At 34.5% G+C, this 22,926-nt stretch overlaps 1 protein-coding gene across 1 annotated transcript; it reads right to left on the reverse strand.

The window, feature by feature from the left end:
• Positions 1–6,835: 6,835 nt before the first annotated feature.
• Positions 6,836–7,864, reverse strand: LOC140871057 (pentatricopeptide repeat-containing protein At5g44230-like). The gene is made up of 3 exons (XM_073273495.1): positions 7,744–7,864; positions 7,636–7,668; positions 6,836–7,415 (listed from the first exon to the last, which is right to left on the reverse strand). The coding sequence occupies exon 3, from the start codon at positions 7,394–7,396 to the stop codon at positions 6,890–6,892; it is 507 nt and encodes a 168-aa protein (XP_073129596.1). The 5' UTR covers positions 7,397–7,415; positions 7,636–7,668; positions 7,744–7,864; the 3' UTR covers positions 6,836–6,889.
• Positions 7,865–22,926: the final 15,062 nt, after the last annotated feature.

A 22,926-nucleotide genomic window follows, 5' to 3' on the forward strand; every position in this document is an offset into this window, starting at 1 on the left:
AAAAGAAGGGCTAAAAGGTTAGATGTTTGTCATAATTGTGCCAGATGGACTTGTAATAGACAATGCAGATCTTTGGGATATGTTTCCACAAATAGAGAAGATAAAATTGATTTCATTAAGAATGGGCTGAGTAAAGAGTCATTGGATGATATCTCATTGACTCTTGAGACGCATTCTAGTGGAGATGTACAAGGTCAACTTCTCCATTTATGGAAACTATTCCAAGCGCAGCGTCATGGTGATGGTCTTGGGAATCTGACTAAAAAAGACCCTATTTGCCAATTTATAAGAAAATTGGATGGTAAGCCAACCCTCGACTCATAAATATTGAAGGAACACTGTGAGCCACAATCACATCACTGTTTATACGCATGCATGTTATTATTATATATTATTTTTTTACTATTTTCATCATTTTGTTCACATCTGTATTCCTATTTCTGTCTTATTCCTTGTTTTCCTTATAAAATCACTCAACTCTCTCTATATTTTTTTTTTAAAAAAAAAAAAAAAACATGACAGGATCTTCTTCACAAAAATTGAAAAATATTTGTGTCTTTTGTGGTTCTAATACTGGAAAGAATGAAATATTTGTTGATGCAGCAATTAATCTTGGAAAAAAGTTAGCAGAGAGAAAAATTCACTTGGTTTACGGAGGAGGCAATATTGGGTTAATGGGATCTATTTCAACAGCAGCTCATCTTGGAGGTAGTCAGGTTTTGGGTATTATTCCTACAGCTTTAGCTGAAGGAAATATTACAGGTGTTACGGTTGGGGAAGAGTTGAAAGTTTCATCAATGTACGAGAGAATAACTAAAATGATAGAAAATTCTGATGCTTTTATTGCCTTACCTGGTGGTTTTGGTACTTTAGAAGAAATTTTTCATGTTGTTTCTTGGGCACAACTTAATATCCATAATAAACCTGTTGGCTTGTTGAATATTAATAACTATTATGATGGTTTGTTGACTTTTCTCGATGTAGCCGTGGAACAAAATTTTATTTCAGAAAATTCACGAAGGATGCTCATCTCTGCTTCGAATGAAGACCAATTAATTGATGATCTCCAAGCTTTTGTTCATCAACCTGATTCAGCTATAACAAAGATCAATTGGTCTCAACCAACTAGTAAGAAAAGAAAACTGGATCATTGATTCAACATGTCATGAAATGGTTTGTGTTTGTTCCTCATCTTCAATAATTCCAGGTGATATCTCTTTCATCATGTACTCTTTATTAAAAAAAAAAAAAAAAAAATTTAAAAACAATGTCATATTCAAGTTTGGGGGAGGGTTTATCTCTAAAAAAAAAAAAAAAAAAAAAAAAATTTAAAATTTAAAAAAAAAATATATTTCTATAATAATATTTATTTTTCTTTTTCAATGGCAGAGTAAGGAGTCAAAAACTCCTGACACGCATTAGTTTTTATTTATCATCTTATCACAATAGATTAGATTTTAATATTTCGTATATATTTAAATTGCAAACTACTAAGAAAATGAAGTTTTTTTGTATAGGTGTTTATTTATTCTTCTTTTTATCAATTTAATAGAAAATATATAATTGATGGGATATAAGTTATAAATAATATATAATTGTGTGTTTTCAAATACATATTTTCTAAAACTTTTATGAGTATATAATTAAAGTGATATTGATTGAATAAATAATAACATGTATAATTGAGGGAATTAATTTGTAAAAGTGCAATAGTTACTCACATAAATTTTGTGAGTGAGGGGTAAGAATTGAGAAAACAACTTATAAGCTTTTATTGATTATTAAGAAATGGTTGATTACTAGATTAAACCCATTTTTAAAAAAAAAAAAAAAAGAAAAAAAAAAGAAAAATGAAAATTGGCTGCAAAGTTGTTTGAAGTTTGATTGTAAAGATGTAGAGTATTAATATCTCTACTATAATTATTAATGTAATAGATTTACCTCATAAAAAATAAAAAAATAAATAAACTTTGAAAAAAAAAAATGTTACATTTTCAAAGTTTATTGGAGGTATTTGATTATGTAAAAACAATTTTGCAGCCAAGCAAAAAAAAAAAAACAAAAAAAACAAAAAAAAAAAATGGGTTTATTCTTTGTAAATCATCCTATCTTATTTTCAATATTAGGTTATTTGATTGTCTGCTTTACTAGCCATTTTCAAAGAGTGTATAATTTCTTCCAACTCCATGAGTGAAAAACAGCTATATATGAAATACTTTAACCCGAGAGAATATGGAGTTGAGACTTTTACATTAATATTCTTGATGATATACATGTTATGAAAATGATTTCTATTATCCTTTTAATTATATTATTCTCAAAGTTTTTAGAAAATATTTATGTAAAAAAAAGAAATTATATATATTTAATATTTTGATATTGTGTGAAATATATGTATAGCCCATCGAATTACATATTGATATATTGGTTGATAATGAGATTTATAAATAAACATATGATCTCCTCACAAGTGTGTTTTTAAAATTTCAAAGTTTGCAAATTTAAATATATATATTAAGGAATAAAAATCTAACTTGTGATTTTATGATATTTTATGATATTTTATTACTAAGGGACTAGTAATTAGCCGGTTTGGGGGTGTGATGAAACTTAAAATTTGTAATTATTTATATGTTAAAATGTGTGTTTTAAAATTTAAGTTTAATTAAAATTATGAAGTTGTATTATTTTAGTGTTATGTGTTTATATTTAAATGTTTTACTAAAATGTTGTATTTTACGGTTTACGCAGGTTTGGTAAAAATAAAATTACTCAAGCTACAGAGGTCATAATGGAGTAATCTCAAAACCTGTAGAATCACAAAAGAGGCATCTTCAACTTTGTAGAAGACAAGAAATTCCAAAAACTTCATTAAGATGATCAAAATAATCAAACATCAAAATGGAGATAGATTTACTTTTACTATGACCAGCTTGGAGTAAAAATATCATAAGTATTTCATATGTTATCCAAAAGGGGTGAATGAGTTGTCCAAACACATCTACACAAAATATCCTACGTGTTCTATGTTGAAAAGAAAGGCTGAATCGGTGGTCTAAGGCATCAAACATGCCAATTAAAGTTGGGTCATGGTATTGACATTCAAGGAGACAAGCACCCACCAACTTTACTATTTCACATTTAATGAGCCTTGGACTCTTGCTCTCATTTGGCCTATAAATAGATGTGTTGTATAAGCTTTGTAGTGTGTAAGAGTGTAGAGAATTCTTCATTTGTAAAATAAATATTGTGTGTGTGAGAATAAAAGTTTGAGTGTGCAAGTTTCTCAAGTTCAAGTATGAAATTTCTTTTATCTTTATTCTTGAGTTTCATGTTCATGGAAAGCTAAATCTTTTTATGTCAAGGTGAAAAGGTTTCATTGTTGGTCAAGTAAGATTGTCTATATTTTGTATATTCTTTTCTTTTCTATTTTTATTTTTACTAATTGATCTTTATTTGTAGGTATAATTTTGGATGATTTGTTGTTATCTATTTACATCAAATGCTTGGTACCTTGAATGTGGTTACCTTGATTTGTTGTCAAATATGATACAATAAATACTACAATAATTATATACTATAAATATATGTATCTATTTATAATAAAGTCATATATATTATTTAGACGATAGCGCGACACTGTCGGTTGTTCTAAATAATATATTGTGATTTGAACTAACATTTACTTTCTCGCATCTAAATTTTACTTTATCGCAACTAACATTTACTTTTCCGCAACTAACATTTACTTTCTCGCATCTAACTTTTACTTTTCCGCAACTAACATTTACTTTATCGCATCTAACATAAAGTCATATATTTTATTTAGACGATAGCGTGGCTCTGCCGGATGTTCTAAATAAAATATTGTGATTTGATCTAACATTTACTTTTATGTCAATTTATATTTATGCATTTATATATATTATGGGTACCATGTATTAAATATCGGTTGATATTAATATAGTGGGAACTATATTATATGATATACTTGTTTAAATATTTCATTGTTCTTTTATGTTTATTTTTATTTTAGTTTCTTTTATTTATTTTTATTAAGCAATCTTAAATAAACCAACAATGAACCTTTGAAACCTTGACAATTTTATAATTTGTGTATTTGAAGTTTTATAATAATATTTTCATCTATAATATATTATTGCTAAAATTAAACTTACAACATCCTCTCCGTGGATCGATCTCGTACTCACGAGTATATTACTTGCAGACAACCTACACTTGGGTGAATTACAATTTAAGTTGTAGCAACAGCTAGCTGTATCCCTGAACCATTAAGGGTTACACAAGTACTGGTTTCCCTGTTTCCGTTGAGATAATAAATTCAAAGAGTTGAATTTATGTTAAAAAAATTTGACTGGATTGATAGATAAACTTTATAAATGGTTTATAAAGGCTTATAAAAATTTTGAGAACAAAATTAATTAAAAGGGTTTAATTAATTTTTCCGAGTTGGACTTGGATTTAAGGACTCACACAATATATATATAAATGCATATATATATATATATATATATATATATATATAAATATATGGATATATATAATATATATATATTTATGAACGTGAGACCTTATGTTTATAATAATATATTATATTATTATAATTTTTTTTTTTTTAAAAAAAGGGGGTGAGTAAATGAGTTGTCTCCCCGACAACTCATTTGCTCAACCCCAATCAATATTTCATATTGATTGGGGGTGAGACAATATAGATAGTAGAAGCTATCAGAAGAAAAAAAGGCGAGGCTACTGCTTTTCTCTTCGGCTTCAACTTTCTGCTCTCTTCGGCCAGTCATCTTCTTTTCTCTTCGTTAAATTTTTTCTTCTTTTAAGTGCGAATTAGAAGAGGAACAGAAAATCCGGTCGTGGACTTGATTTGAAGAAAGGAGGAAAAATCCAGTTGATTGTTCGTAGAGATTTACAACAAGAGCTATTTTTGAAATTGTTTCGAAATAGTTGGAGCCATCATCAATCTATTTAGATTGATAGGTAAAATTTTTGAAACATCCTACGTACATTTATTTAAACCATACGAGTGTCCAAGAAAAATTTGAACGTCAAAATTAAATTTAAACTTTCGCTGCATTTTGGGCACGATAGAGATCCGAGATGCAACAATCATCATATTGACTTTAACAAGAGTGGTCCTCTACCAAGATTTAAGTGGTATCTTTTAAATTCTTTAATCACAATCATTTCCAGGCCAATGATCTTTAGCTGATCATCTTAGTTTTTGTTCGCTTTTGTAGGTTCTCATTTCTCAACCAACAGGACGCAAACCTGATGCTCTCTCTCAAATGGGGATAAGTAACTGGCTCGGGCCTAACAAAGATCGTTATTTGCTTTGTTCATTTCCAAGAACTTGTCAAATAGTTATTTTTTGTTACATTTTAAATATTTTATATGAAATTGAACTACAAACAGTAGAATCATATCTTATTCTTTGTGGCATATAAAAATCGAAAACATTTATGTAGTTCAAAGAAAATAGTAGTTCTAAATATTGGTTTGGATTTATATGATCTGAGAATTTAATGGTACTGAGTTAGTTCATACGTGCAGTACAAATTTTCAATGTACATAAATAATAGGAAACAAAGTGATATTATATGAAAAATAAGTTAAACTTCCACATAAAAATTAATATTTGTGTAGTAAAAAATAATATTTTTGGCATAGCAACTATTATTTTTTAGATAAATTAATCATCTTAGATTCAGGTGATTAGATTTGCACTTTTGCATTGAAAATTAATATTCATAACATAAAAAGTAATATATTTCATGTAAAAACTAATACATTTTACACAAAAACTAATACTTTTCACATAAAAATCATATAATAAAAAATAGTGCTTTTAAATCAAATCAGTTTATATAACAAATTCATACTCTTAAAATAAAAAGTAATATAATTTTAGATAAAATTAAATATTTGACCTAAAAAGTAATATTTTTATATCAAATAAGCATATACTACAAATTAATACCTTTAACTAAAAATAATATTTTTATTATAAAAATGAATATTTTTGACATAAAAAATAATACCTTAAGTAAAATCAATAGACAATATATATTACAAAAAAAAATAGTTTTGATAATATTTTTCAGTAAAAACTAATACTTTTGAACTGAAAATTAATAATTTTCGTTCTAAAAAAATTTAATAAGGCAAATAAACATATAATACAAACTAATACTATAAAACATAAGACTTCTATAGTGAAATCTAATAATTTTGATATAAAAAATAATAAATGTACTGTAAAAAAATAATTTTTTTGATATAAAAAAACATATATTACAATGTAATACTTTTGACATCACAATTAATACTTTTACAGTACAAACTAATACATTTGACATAAAAATTAATATTTTTACATAAAAACATATATTACAAAGTAATATTTTAAACATAAAAATTAATCTTTTTGAAGTCAAAACTAATAATTTTGCAAGGAAAACTAATATTTTAGACCTAAAAAGTAATAGTTTCATTCAAATAATCATATATTAGAAATTCATATTTTTGAGATAAAAAATATTAATTTTAAGTAAAAACTAATACTTTTAACATTAAAATCAATAATTTTTAATCAAATAAGAATATATTGCAAAGTAAAACTTTTGACATAAAAGATAATACTTTCGACATGAAAACTAATACTTTGACCTAATAAATAATACTTTTCAGTCAAGTAAATATATAATACAAAATAATATTTTTGACTAAACAAGTAATACTTTTACTATCAACACTAATACTTTTAATATAAAAAGTAATACAAAAAATCATCTCTTTGCACGACACCTTTCTCACCATCTATGGCCGTGTCACTAACATGGTATCTTCTCAAACAAGCTCAGTGAAGATAACATGTTAGTGACACGGCCATGGATTTGCTTCCCTCTTCCAGAGCCGTACTACTTCTGATTTGAAAGACACGGTCATGGATTTGCTTCCCTCTTCCAATGACAGCTAAATCAGCACAAGCACCTAAAGCACCAACATATGTGATATCGTTAGGAGACACTTTCATCCACCATTTTCTTGAATAATGACAGATTTTTCTCCCTTCCCGCTTCGTGCGAATTCCGTGATCAAAACATTCCAAGAAAACCACATTATTAACCGGACTTTGGTAAAAAATCTGACAAGCATCTCCCATTCTAGATGCACTGGCATAAGCAACCACCATTGAATTCCAAGAAACAACATTTTTCTCTTCCATTCGACTAAAAATCAAATAAGAACTCTCAACTTCACCACATTTCCCATAAGCATCAATTTGGAAACAATCACATTGAGATCTAAATTCATGGCAATCGCAACCCGGCGCAGCAGCCCCAACACAGCCAAGCTGGCACATGAATTCACCAAACCTACATCTGTAAACTCATTCATCAACATTGCATTCCTACGACATATTTGCATTTCCCTAAACAAATCAAGCTCGAGTTTGCATAATATATTTCGAGCTCAAACATGGATTGAAAATAAAATAAATTTTAGCTTGATTGAATGATTAATTGCAAAAAAATTCAACCTCTCAGCACGTATGAATTTAGATCACGAAGTAAATACTAGAATTCGAGATACTGATATAACCTTGAGTAACGCCTGAAGGGGAAAAGCTTCTTTCTGGCAACAACATCCAACAAAGATCTCGTCAATTTCAGATTTTTTTTATAAAAACAAAAACAAAAAAATTCTGACCTTATCCCGATACTTAGTAATCGTTCTTCAATGTTAGCGGCGATCTTCTCGGTGGATGACAGTGATTCAAGATGGTTCGTAGCCAGAGATCCTAGAATGTTCGAATCCAATGAGAATCTGGGAAAAGCGCGATAGAATTAGGGCATAAACCGACAAATTGGGAGCAATTAGAATCAGGGTCAGAAACTTAGGCGGGTCGGGTGAAAGAGTGGGTGCCCGGTTAGCCAACTTGTGGCTAAGAGCTTTTATGGCTCTATGTATAAACAATCTTTGTTTAATATAATTTACATTCATTAATGACATTTTCTTTGTCTTTCTTCAAATTGTTATATTGTGATATACTATTGTTGTTTTGATAAAGACCTTGAATATATTATAGTGTAAGTAAGATAAGATAGTGAATAAAGAGAGATCACTATTATGAAACACATCTTATAGTCACTGTATATTCTAAGCAGTTCCTAGTCAATTGAGCCGTCCGCTAATAAGGATAAGGATCGCTCGAGATTGAGACTAGCATTTGTGATGCCAAGTACCATGTTTAATTGGTAATGGACATGGAGATGTTCAAAGCATGCAAATGGATATTCATATGATGAATGATCGAACTACCCTATTCGGACTTTCCAAGTGGTTATCACTTATCGAGTGGATAAAGTCCGCGGTTTTGGTTGTACACCATTAGTCCTTACTACTTGAAACATCATGGAGACTCTATATGCTAGTACTGTACTTTGACTCGTTTACCGACTCTATTGGGGTCATCAGGTGTCGGGATTGGGTACAGTTACGACACATATAGGAGTCGATGCTTTGTTGTCAAGGATTCACCACATACTTGCGAGTGTGGATATCCTATGCGATCTGAGGAGATATTAGTGTGACGAATCTCTGACCAGAGTTCATGATGTGTTTTAGGTTACTCGGTTTTCCTAGTAACACATGCGATGTCACTATTTGATCTCCAAGATGTAATGCATAGTTATCGAATCTCGAACGACTCTCGATGCACCAATGGTTGTTGATTCGATCGGGATATATGGATGAAGGGACCGTACTGTACGCTAACCAAAATCTACTGGTTCTTGCAGGCACTATCAGTGATACCTAGGGAATCATGGGGCGATGTTGCTAGACGCTCTTACCATGATTCGTTGGGCAAGTCGGAAATTGTTGTTTCGAGTCACAAGGAGTTGTGAGCCCACGACTAGCTGTATCCCTGAACCATTGAGGGTCACACAAGTAATGGATTACTAAACCCCATTGAGATAGTTAAATTTAAAGAGTTAAATTTAATGAAAGAGAAGTTGGACTTCTTAAATAAAAGGAGTGGAATTTCCTAAAATGACATAGGGATGGGCATTTTTGGAAATCACTGAATTCGGATTCAAAAAAATTATCTTGACTTCAAAAGATGCAGAAATGGTTTCTGTGCACATTGGTAAAATCAGTTTATCAATCGGAGTCACGATGAATTTTATATTAATTTCTATAATAACAGGCTTGGCTTGTTGGGCTTAAGTTATGGATTGTGGGTCCTAAGTAGTTAGAGTCCTAATACAATTATAACTTAATCTAGTCTAGAAATTATCTATAAATACATGTGTAGTGTTCGAAAATCATAAGCTTTCAGTCTTGAAATTTTCGAATTACACACATATATTTTCAAGAGGAATTTTCGAAAATCCTCTGCTCCTTTTTGAGATAATTCAGTCTGTAATTTTTGTGAAAAATTACATTCTGAATTGATAGATCAAATCTGTTTATTCTCTTCGATAAACATCTGATTGATTTCTAGTGCAATCAATCAGAGGGTTTTAGTTTTCTATTCGTGGACTTAATTCCGGAGGTTGATCGTGATAGTCATCGGTTCCCGAGATTTACAAGAAGATCAGATTAAATTCTGTTGGAGTTCATAATCAAGCCTTTGCTTGAATAGGTAAAATATTTTACTGTGTTTATTTTTTTACTTGCAACAATTTTAATCGTTAGGATTTGATACCCACGATATGGAATCATTCCATATCGAAAAAATAAAATTTTTAAACTTCTGCTGCTCCGGGTATCACATCTGTGTAATCAGAGAACGCATGTTCCAACAATGGTATCAAAGCCAGGTCGTAAAATTTGATCAAACGATTAAAATTAATAGATTGTACAAAATTTTTAGCCTCGGTTTTTGAAACAAAACGAAAAATTTTAAAATTAAATTTGAAAGGAAACAAGGCAATCGGGCAGTGCACAGGGGAAGGGCAGCGATCGTCGCTGCCCACCTCCACGTGGGCAACCCTATCCCACGTGGAGGCGGGGCTGCCCGGGAATGTCCCGGGCAGTCCGAAAATTTAAAAATTTGAATTTTTGAAATTTTTGAAATTTTAGTTTTTGGTCCGATCGAAAATTGTTTTTGATTGGTCCACGAGGCATCAGATCAAATTGTTTGAGTCCGAAATTTTTAAAATTGATTTTTGGATAAATTTGAATTTTTGGAAAATTTATAAATTTTATCCGTTAAATTAGATTTTATAAAATTAATTCTTTTGGTACAATTGATGATAAGATATGATCTTATGAAAGGATAAGATAAAATTTCATTTTATCTTTTTAATATGATGCCATTGCATGTTATCCAATTATTTAATTATTGAATTTATTATTGGATAAAAGGATGATCAATTTGAAAGGGTGGGTGCCCGGTGAGCCAACTTGTGGCTAAGGGCTTTTATGACTCTATGTATAAACAATCTTTTGTTTAATATAATTTACACTTTTATAATGGCGTTTACTTTATCTTTTATCATATTATTATGTTGTGACATACTATAAGATGTTTAGATGAAGACCTTGAATATACTATAGTGTATGTAAGATGTGGTGGCACATGGGGATGGCTATCATGAAACACATCTTATAGTCACTGTATATTCTAAACAGTTCCTAGTCGATTGAGCCTTCCGTTAATAAGGATAAGGATCGCTCGAGATTGAGACTAGCATTTGCGATGCCGAGTACCACGTTTCATTGGTATGGAACATAGAGATGTTCAAAGCATGCAAATAGATATTCATACGATGAATGATCGAACTACCCTATCCGGACTTTCCAAGTGGTTATCACTTATCGAGTGGATAAAGTCCGCGGTTTTGGTTGTACACCATTAGTCCTTACTACTTGAAACATCATTGAGACTCTATATGCTAGTACTGTACTTTGACTCGTTTACCGACTCTATTGGGGTCATCAGGTGTCGGGATTGGGTACAGTTACGACACATATAGGAGTCGATGCTTTGTTGTCAAGGATTCACCACATACTTGCTAGTGTGGATATCCTATGCAATCTGAGGAGATATTAGTGTGACGAATCTCTGGCCAGAGTACATGATGTGTTTTAAGAAATGGTTTCTTAGTAGCACATGCGATGTCACTATTTGATCTTCAAGATGCATTGCATAGTTATCGAATCTCGAACGACTCTCGATTTACCAATGGTTGTTGATTCGATCGGGATATATGGATGAAGGGACCGTACTGTACGCTAACCAAAATCTATTGGTTCTTGCAGGCACTATCAGTGATACCTAGGGAATCATGGGGCGATGTTGCTAGGCGCTCTTACCATGATTCGATGGGCAAGTCGGAAATTGTTGTTCCGAGTCACAAGGAGTTGTGAGCCCACGGCTAGCTGTATCCCTGAACCATTGAGGGTCACACAAGTAATGGATTTTTAATCCCCGTTGAGATAATTAAATTTAAAGAGTTAAATTTAGTGAATAAAGAAGTGGGACTTCTTATATCAGAGTAGAAGAGTAAGATTTCCTAAAATGACATAGGGATGGGCATTTTTGGAAATCAATGAATTCGAATTCAGAAAATTTATCTTGACTTTAAAAGATGCAGAAATGGTTTCTGTGCACATTGGTGAAATTGGTTTATCAATCTGAGTCACGATGAATTTTATATTAATTTCTGAACATGCGGGCTTTGCTTGTCAGGCTTGAACTTATGACTAATGGGCCCTAAGCTGTTAGCAGCCCACATTATAAATAAGTTATTGCAGTACAGAAATTATATAACAGAGGCATAATTTTCGAAAAACACTAGGGTTTTCTCTCTAGTGGCCGCCGCCCCTCTCCTATCTTTGTCAGAAAATCCAGCCTGTGAATTTTGAATTTGCAGTCTGGTTTAACGGATCAAATTCGTTAATTCTCTTCGTAGAAACTTCTGATAGATTTTCTAGTGCAATCTATCAGAGGGATTCGAATTCTGTTCGTGGACCTGATTGAAGAATTGTTCGTCCATCAGCTCCTGGGATATACAACAAGAGCAGAGTTATCTGTTGGTGTCCATAATCTCGTTTCGAGATTCAAGGTAAAAATTTAATTGTTATTTAATTTTTACACGCACAATTTAATCGTAAAGTTTTGATACCCATGATATGGAATCGTTCCATATAAAATTTTAAAACTTCCGATGCACCGGGTATCAATTCTGATTGATCTGAACACCGTTTTACTACAGTGGTATCAAAGCCAGGTTGCTCAGATCAAGCGATTAAATTAATCGATTGTACAAAATTTTTAAGCCTCGGTTTTTGAAACAAAACAAATTTTTAAAATTAAATTTTTGACGGGCAAAACACGGGCAGCGATTGTCACTGCCCAGGGGAGCGATCGTCGCTGCCCAAGGGGCAGCGACGGGCTGCCCGGCCCGAGCCCCTTTTGGAGCGCGGGCTGCCCGGGATCGTCCCGGGCGGCCCGGGAAAATTAATTTTATTTTTAATTAAAATTTTAATATGTTAAAATTCTATTTTTGGTCCGATCGAAAATTGTTTTTGATTGGTCCACGAGGCGTCAGATCGAATTGTTCGAGTCCGAAAATTTTAAAATTGATTTTTGGATAAATTTGAATTTTTGGAAAATTTATAGATTTTATCCGTTAAATCAGATTTTATGAAATTAATTATTTTTGGTACAATTGATGATAAGATATGATCTTATGGAAATATTGAATAAAATATGATTTTATGTATAAAATTGGATTTTATATGTAAAATATGATTTTATTTGATAAAAAGATAAAATACGATTTTGTATGTAAAATAAGATTTTATATTTGGAATATGATTTTATCCTTTTTAATTTAATTGCCATTGCATGTTATCCAATAAATTAATTTTGAATTAAATATTATTGGATAAGGATGATCGATTGCCATGACCAATTTTGTAGGTGTATGTTAGGGAATTTACATTTGTTTTTATTGTTGTTGGATTTATTAATGGGCCTGGTTTATGGCCTAATATGAATTGTCATATGTAATAAAAGTGGGCCTGGTTTATGGCCCGTTCCCACCCCTTAAAATGTATCCCCTACTTGTCATAGTTATTTATTGTAAATACATTATACTTAGTGGGAGATGAAGATTTGAAGATGGAGGTGGGCCCAGCAGACAATAAAGACTGAAGAAATTAAAATTGGAAGCACAATGTAATAGGATTGCATTGCATACTTGCATATCACCTAGGATTGGACTTAGACTCGTGATTGGCAACCACGGGTCGATTAGAAATGGAATCGATCATCCTAAATAATATATGATATTATTGTTGTATGCATATTTAGACTAAATTGTATGAATCCCGCAAGCATACAAATTTTAAATGATGAGACAAATTTTCAAAATTAAAATCCCTCATTTTAAATATGATTTAAAATTGATATCAAGATAAATAAAGAGAATTTAAATATTTTTTAAATGTTCCTACTTTCCATCAACGATCAATGTATGAGATGCTACCCGCGGATACGGTCCGGCTCATATTATTGGGGGGGCCCGTTCGTCGGAAAGCTGTACATTGGATCGACACATATTGTAAGTTGGGTGGAACTCCCATGGGATTTGCTCATATTATTGGGGATCCACATGGCGACCGTCCATCACAACTTAATATTGATGGGTCATCTTGACGTGTCACAATAAACGGCGTCATATTATTAGGCCCTTATTGGACATGAGGTAAAAACGTGGAGATTGCTTTGGAAGCAATTGGGCTCTACCTTTTGAAAAATTATGGTTGGCTGATATTATTCGGGACCATAGTTTGTCAATTGGACTCCATGTTTCCACTAAGAAAAACAGTTTCCCGTTTTCACTAGAGGGTAGTGAAATCGTTAAAATAGTGGGAGTGAGATTCATAAAATAAATTTCGCCTATTTTATGTCTTAGTAAATTAATTAAACAATCACTGATTATTGTCTGTTTCTTTTCAGTATTTCATTAAGATGAATTCGCGCAATCCACTATTCTCTATTCTCGAACAAAATAAACTGACTGGCGCAAACTATACGGAATGGTTCCGTAAGTTGAAGATTGTCTTGACCTCGGAGAAGATGTTCTACGTGTTAGAAAAATCTCCTCTGAAGGAAGCACCAGCTGATATAAGTCCGGAAGAGTTGGCCAAACTTGATAAATTGTGGGACCATGATATCAAGGCCAAATGCTATATGCAAGCTTCGATGTCTGATGAACTCCAGAGGCCATTTGAGGATACCGTGAATGCTGCTGACATTCACGTACAACTCAAGGAACTTTTTGGGGCTCAATCAAGAGCTGAAAGGTTCGCTACTGTAAAAGAGTTAATGACGTGTCGCATGCGTGAAGGGACTTCGGTCCGTGATCATGGGGTACGCGTGATTTGGCTCATTCAGAAGTTGGTAACGCTTGATTTGGTATTGGAGCATGAACTCAATGTGGACTTATTACTTCTCTCTCTTCCTTCATCGTTTGACGGTTTTGTGGTCAATTTCATTATGAACAAGATAGAGGCCTCCCTTGAAGAGATGGTCAATATGCTTGTAACTTATGAAGCCACTTTAAAGAAGGATAAACCGGTTCTCTTGGTGGGCTCCTCTTCTTCTGCTAAGAAGGGGCCAAGTACAAAGGGTAAGAAACGTTCTGCCCCATCCAAGAAAACCGGACCCGAGAAGAAGAACAAGACAAAGGCTTCAAACATGGAAAAGTCCAAGGATGTTTGCCATCACTGCAAGAAACCCGGTCATTGGAAACGTAACTGCAAGGAATATCTAGAGCAGTTGCGAACTGCGAAGGGTATGTTTTATATTGAAATAAATGTTTCACTTAATAATACTTCTTGGGTATTGGATACCGGATGTGGATCTCACATTTGCAATGATTTGCAAGTGATGACAAGAAGTCGCAAGCTTAAAATGGGTGAGACCCAGCTGAGGCTTGGAAATGGTTCTAGAGTTGAAGCCAAAGCTGTGGGAGACGTTTATTTAATTTTGCAGAACGATTTTAAGTTACTTTTGAGAGATGTTTTATTTGTTCCAGATTTGATTAAAAACATTATTTCTGTTTCTATGCTTGATAGAGATGGTTTTTCTTGAAATTTTGTGAATGAGATTTGCAATATTTACAAGAATGAATGTTTGATTGGAAATGGACAACTTGAAAACGATCTATATAACTTAAAATTAAAAGACGTTCCAATAAATTATGTTGATAAACCGGTAACAACGAACAAAAGGAAAATCGATAGTCAAAACCTGGCAAATCTTTGGCATGCTAGGCTAGGTCATATTTCCTCAAGGAGGATGAACAAGCTAGTGGGAGAGGGCATGTTTGATATGTCTGATATTAACTCTCTACCTACTTGTGAATCCTGCCTGAAAGGAAAAATGACTAAATCTCAATTCAAGGGGAAACCTGAGCGTAGTCAAAATCTGTTGGATTTGATCCATACAGATATTTGTGGTCCATTTAGAATTGGTACTCAATTTGGCCACACCTACTTCATTACCTTTACTGATGATTATTCAAGGTATGGGTATTTATATTTAATGAAATATAAGTCTGAAGCATTTGAAAATTTCAAAGAATTCAAGGCTGAAGTAGAAAACAAACTAGGCAAAAGTATTAAAGCACTTCGATCGGATCGAGGTGGAGAATACTTAAGTACCGAGTTTTTGGACTATCTGAAAGAGAATGAGATTCTCTCTCAGTGGACTCCTCCTATGACACCTCAGCTGAATGGTGTATCGGAGCGTCGTAATCGAACTTTGTTGGACATGGTTCGATCCATGATGAGCTTCACTGAGCTCCCACCTTCGTTTTGGGGCTATGCTCTTGAAACGGCGGTATTGTTGTTGAACAACGTCCACACCAAAGCAGTGGATAAAACACCATACGAGTTATGGAATGGCAAAACTCCTAAGTATTCGTACTTGAGGATTTGGGGATGTCCAGCTTACGTGAAGCAGACAGTGGGAGATAAGTTGGATAGTTGATCCACCTTATGTTATTTTGTAGGGTATCCGAAGAATTCAATCGGATATTATTTCTATCATCCTACTGAAACAAAAGTGTTTGTTTCAAGGAATGCCACCTTCTTGGAGAAGGAGTTCTTATTGGATAAGAAAGGCGAGATGATGGAACTCGAAGAAATTTGAGAAGAACCCGAAATACAAAATAATGATCCCATACCTCAAGAATCTTCAGAGGACACGCCTATACCTAGAAGATCCGAGAGGACTTCTAGACCTCCTATTCGATATGGTCTTCTTCTTGAAGGGGATCAAGATGAACCTGACGTTGGATGTGATCCAAGAAACTTCAAGGAAGCAATTTCTGATGCGGATTCAAATTTATGGCTTGAAGCTATGCAGTCGGAAATAGATTCGATGCATACAAAGCAAGTTTGGTCTTTAGTAGATCCTCCCGATGGAATTGTTCCAATAGGGTGTAAATGGATCTACAAGAGAAAACTTGGGCCTGATGGTAAGGTATTGACCTACAAGGTACGATTGGTGACGAAAGGTTATACTCAAAGACAAGGAGTTGACTATGGTGAAACCTTTTCACCAGTTGCAATGTTCAAGTCCATAAGAATTCTTATTGCCATAGCTGCTTGGTATGACTATGAGATATGGCAAATGGATGTGAAGACTGCATTCCTTAATGAAAACATTAAGGAGGATATCTATATGATGCAGCCTGAGGGATACACATCCATGGGAAGCGAGCATAAGGTATGCAAGCTTCAGAGATCAATTTATGGTCTCAAACAAGCATCAAGAAGTTGGAACCAGAAATTTGATGAAACAATAAAGGATTTTGGTTTCATCAAGAACCCGGAGGAACCATGCGTGTACAAGAAAGTAGTTAAGGATGCTGTGACATTCTTAGTACTTTATGTTGATGACATCTTACTCATTGGGAATGATGTAGGGATGTTGCAGTCAACAAAGATATGGTTATCAGGTAGATTCTCGATGAAGGATTTGGGTGAGGCATCCTATATTCTAGGGATACAGATCTATAGAGATAGATCTAAAAGATTGATAGGACTCACTCAATCAACTTACATCGAAACCATATTGAAAAGGTTTTCAATGGATGGGTCCAAGAGAGGACATCTACCTATGTGTCATGGAGTTTCTCTATCCAAGTCCATGTGTCCCAAGACTGATGAAGAGATAGAGAAAATGATACATGTACCATATGCGTCAGCCATAGGTAGTATCATGTACGGGATGATATCTACCAAACCGGATGTAGCATTTGCTCTGAGTGTCACGAGCAGATATCAAGCCAATCCCGGTCAAATGCATTGGAAAGCCGTGAAGGACATTCTTAAGTACTTACGAAGGACTAAGAATATGTTCATGGTATATGGAGGAAGAGAACTGAAATTGGAAGGCTATACCGGCTCTAGCTTCCAAAGTGACGTGGATGACTCGAAGTCAACCTCTGGATTTGTGTTCATGCTCAATGGCGGTGCTGTCTCTTGGAAGAGTTCCAAGCAGGACACCACAGTGGATTCCACCACTGAGGCAGAATACATTGCGGCATCAGCTGCTGCTAAAGAGGCCGTTTGGATGAGGAATTTCGTCCAAGAGTTGGGCGTCATTCCTGAAGCTGTTGGTCCAGTCCCGGTGTACTGTGACAACACGGGTGCTGTTGCTCAGGCAAAGGAACCAAGGTCTCATCAAAGATCCAAACACGTACTGAGAAAATACCACATCATCCGGGAGATCGTGGAAAGAGGAGACATCACTGTCGAGAGAGTGGCCTCTGCAGACAATATCGCTGATCCACTTACTAAGCCCTTGCCAGGACCATTATTTGACAAACATCGCGAAGCAATGGGACTGCGTAGTATGACTAGTTGGCTTTAGAGCAAGTGGGAGATTGAAAGAGTGGGTGCCCGGTGAGCCAACTTGTGGCTAAGGGCTTTTATGACTCTATGTATAAACAATCTTTTGTTTAATATAATTTACACTTTTATAATGGCGTTTACTTTATCTTTTATCATATTATTATATTGTGACATACTATAAGATGTTTAGATGAAGACCTTGAATATACTATAGTGTATGTAAGATGTGGTGGCACATGGGGATGGCTATCATGAAACACATCTTATAGTCACTGTATATTCTAAACAGTTCCTAGTCGATTGAGCCGTCCGTTAATAAGGATAAGGATCGCTCGAGATTGAGACTAGCATTTGCGATGCCGAGTACCACGTTTTATTGGTATGGAACATAGAGATGTTCAAAGCATGCAAATGGATATTCATATGATGAATGATCGAACTACCCTATCCGGACTTTCCAAGTGGTTATCACTTATCGAGTGGATAAAGTCCGTGGTTTTGGTTGTACACCATTAGTCCTTACTACTTGAAACATCATTGAGACTCTATATGCTAGTACTGTACTTTGACTCGTTTGCCGACTCTATTGGGGTCATCAGGTGTCGGGATTGGGTACAGTTACGATACATATAGGAGTCGATGCTTTGTTGTCAAGGATTCACCACATACTTGCTAGTGTGGATATCCTATGCAATCTGAGGAGATATTAGTGTGACGAATCTCTGGCCAGAGTACATGATGTGCTTTAAGAAATGGTTTCTTAGTAGCACATGCGATGTCACTATTTGATCTTCAAGATGCATTGCATAGTTATCGAATCTCGAACGACTCTCGATTTACCAATGGTTGTTGATTCGATCGGGATATATGGATGAAGGGACCGTACTGTATGCTAACCAAAATCTATTGGTTCTTGCAGGCACTATCAGTGATACCTAGGGAATCATGGGGCGATGTTGCTAGGCGCTCTTACCATGATTCGATGGGCAAGTCGGAAATTGTTGTTCCGAGTCACAAGGAGTTGTGAGCCCACGACTAGCTGTATCCCTGAACCATTGAGGGTCACACAAGTAATGGATTTTTAATCCCCGTTGAGATAATTAAATTTAAAGATTTAAATTTAGTGAATAAAGAAGTGGGACTTCTTATATCAGAGTAGAAGAGTAAGATTTCCTAAAATGACATAGGGATGGACATTTTTGGAAATCACTGAATTCGGATTCAGAAAATTTATCTTGACTTTAAAAGATGCAGAAATGGTTTCTGTGCACATTGGTGAAATTGGTTTATCAATGTGAGTCACGATGAATTTTATATTAATTTTTGAACATGCGGGCTTTGCTTGTCAGGCTTGAACTTATGACTAATGGGCCCTAAGCTGTTAGCACCGCACATTATAAATAAGTTATTGCAGTACAGAAATTATATAACAGAGGCATAATTTTCGAAAAACACTAGGGTTTTCTCTCTAGTGGCCGCCGCCCCTCTCCTCTCTCTATCAGAAAATCCAGTCTGTGAATTTTGAATTTGCAGTCTGGTTTAACGGATCAAATTCGTTAATTCTCTTCATAGAAACTTCTGATAGATTTTCTAGTGCAATCTATCAGAGGGATTCGAATTCTGTTCGTGGACCTGATTGAAGAATTGTTCGTCCATCAGTTCCTGGGATATACAACAAGAGCAGAGTTATCTGTTGGTGTCCATAATCTCGTTTCGAGATTCAAGGTAAAAATTTAATTGTTATTTAATTTTTACACGCACAATTTAATCGTAAAGTTTTGATACCCATGATATGGAATTGTTCCATATAAAATTTTAAAACTTCCGCTGCACCGGGTATCAATTCTGATTGATCTGAACACCGTTTTACTACACGATTGTCATGACCAATTTGGTAGGTGTATGTTAGGTTATTTACATTTGGTTTTATTGTTTCTAGGTTTTATTAATGGGCTTGGTTTATAGCCCAATTTGAATTGTCATTTGTAATAAAAAGTGGGCCTGGTTTATGGCTCGTTCCCACCCTTAAATATGTATCCCCTACTTGTTATCAAAATTTATTGTAAATTTATTAGACTTAGTGGGAGATAAAGATTTGAAGAAAAAGGTGGGCCCAACAGACAATAAAGACCGAAAAAATGTAAATTGGAAGCTCAATGTAATAGGATTGCATTGCTTACTTGCGTATCACCTAGGATTGGACTTAGACTCGTGATTGGCAACCAGGGGTCGATTAGTGATTTGGATCGATCATCCTTTAAATAATATATGATATTATTGTTGTATGCATGTTTAGACTAAATTGTATGAATCCCGCAAGCATACAAATATTGCATGATGAGACAATTTTCAAAATTAAAAATCCCTCATTTTAAATATGATTTAAAATTGATATCAAGATAAACAAAAGGGAATTGAAATATTGTTTAAATGTTTCTACCTTCCATCAACAATCAATGTATGAGATGCTACCCGCGGGCACGGTCCGGCTCATATTATTGGGGGGGCCCGTTCGTCGGAAAGCTGTACATTGGATCGAAACATGTTGTAAGTTGGGTGGAACTCCCATGGGATTGGCTCATATTATTGGGGATCAACATGGCGACCGTCCATCACAACTTAATATTGATGGGTCATCTTGACATGTCACATTAAACGGCGTCATATTATTGAGCCCTTATTGGACATGAGGTAAAAACATGGGGGTTGCTTTGGAAGCAATTGGGCTCTACATTTTGAAAATTATGGTTGGCTGATATTATTTGGGACTATAGTTTGTCAATTGGACTCCATGTTCCCACTAAGGAAACAAGTTTTCCGTTTTCACTAGAGGGTAGTGAAATCGTTAAAATAGTGGGAGTGAAATTCATAAAATTAAATCTCGCCATATTTTATGTCTTAGTAAATTAATTAAACAATCACTGATTATTGTCTGTTTCTTTTCAGTATTTCATTACAATGAATTCGCGCAATCCACTATACTCAATTCTCGAACAAAACAAATTGACTGGCGCAAACTATACGGAATGGTTCCGTAAATTAAAGATTTTTCTAAAATCGGAGAAAATTTTCTACGTGTTAGAAAAGAATCCTCCAAAGGAAGCACCGACTAATATAATTCCGGAAGAATTGGCAAAACTTGATCAGTGGTAGGACCATGATGTCAAGGCTAAATGCTATATGCAAGCTTCAATGTCTGATGAACTCCAGAGACGATTTGAGGATGCCGTGAATGCTGCTGACATACACATGCACCTCAAGGAACTTTTTGGAGCTTAGTCAAGGTCGGAGAGATATGCCACCGTCAAAGAGCTCATGACATGCCGCATGCGAGATGGGACTTCGGTCCGTGAGCATGGGTACACATGATTGGGCTCATTGAAAAATTGGTAACACTCGATTTGACTTTGGAGCATGAACTAAACGCGGACTTGTTACTTATTTCCCTTCCTTCGTCATTTGATGAATTTGTGGTGAACTTCAATATGAACAAGATAGAGGCCACCCTTGAAGAGATGGTCAATATGCTTGTGTCTTATGAGGCCACATTAAAGAAGGATAAACCGGTACTCTTGGTTGGCTCCTCTTCTTACTCCAAGAAGGGGCCAAGTGGAAATGGTAAGAAACGTTCTGCCCCACCCAAGAAAATTGTACCACAGAAGAAGGGCAAGACAAAAGCTTCAAACGTGAACATATCTGGAGATGTTTGCCATCACTGCAAGAAACCCGGTCATTAAAAACGTAACTGCAAGGAATACCTCGAACAGTTGCGAACTGCAAAGGGTATGTTTTACATTGAAATAAATGTTTCACTTAATACTACTTCTTGGGTATTGGATACCGGATGTGGATCTCACATTTGCAATGATTTGCAGGTGATGACAAGAAGTCGTAAGCTTAGGATGGGTAAGACCCAGCTGAGGCTTGAAAATGGTTCCAGACTTGAAGCCAAAGCAGTGGGAGACCTTTATTTAGTTTTGCAGAACAATTTTAAGTTATTTTTTAGGGATGTTTTATTTGTGCCAGATTTAGTTAAAAACATTATTTCTGTTTCTATGCTTGATAGAGATGGTTTTTTTTGTAATTTTGTGAATGGGATTTGCAATATTTACAAGAATGAATGTTTGATTGGAAATGGACAACTTGAAAACGATCTATATAACTTAAAATTAAAAGACGTTCCAATTAATTATGTTGATAAACCGGTAACAACAAATAAAAGGAAAAATGATAGTCAAAACCCGGCAAACCTTTGGCATGCTAGGCTAGGTCATATTTCCTCAAGGAGGATGAACAAGCTAGTGGGACAGGGCATGTTTGATATGTCTGATATTAACTCTCTACCTACTTGTGAGTCCTGCCTAAAAGGAAAAATGACTAAATCTCCTTTCAAATGGAAGCCTGAGCGTAGTCAAAACCTGTTGGATTTGATCCATACAGATGTTTGTGGACCATTTAGTGTCGGTACTAAATTTGGACACACATTACCTTTACTGATGATTATTCGAGGTATGGGTATTTATATTTAATGAAATATAAGTCTGAATCATTTGAAAAGTTCAAAGAATTCAAGGCTGAAGTAGAAAACAAACAAGGTAGAAGTATTAAAGCACTTCGATCGGATCGAGGTGGAGAATACTTAAGTATCGAGTTTTTGAGCTATCTAAAAGAGAATGAGATTCTCTCTCAGTGGACTCCTCCTATCACACCTCAGCTCAATGGTGTCTCGCAGCGTCGCAATCGAACTTTGTTGGACATGGTTTGATATATGATGAGCTTCACTGAGCTCCCACCTTCGTTTTGGGGCTATGCACTTGAAACGGCGGTATTGTTGTTGAAAAATGTCCACACTAAAGCAGTAGGTAAAACTCCATATGAGTTATGGAATGGCAAAGCTCCTAAGTATTCGTACTTAAGGATTTGGGGATGTCCTGCTTACGTGAAGCAGATAGTGGGAGATAAGTTGGATAGTCGATCCACCTTATGTTATTTTGTAGGATATCCGAA

This window comes from Henckelia pumila, unplaced genomic scaffold (assembly GCF_033568475.1).
Source record: "Henckelia pumila isolate YLH828 unplaced genomic scaffold, ASM3356847v2 CTG_354:::fragment_1, whole genome shotgun sequence".
Lineage (NCBI taxonomy): Eukaryota > Viridiplantae > Streptophyta > Magnoliopsida > Lamiales > Gesneriaceae > Henckelia > Henckelia pumila.

What these genes read in the sequence shown, in the direction of transcription:
- LOC140871057 (XM_073273495.1), bottom strand. Translation starts at nt 7,396, where the DNA reads ATGTGCCAGCTTGGCTGTGTTGGGGCTGCTGCGCCGGGTTGCGATTGC.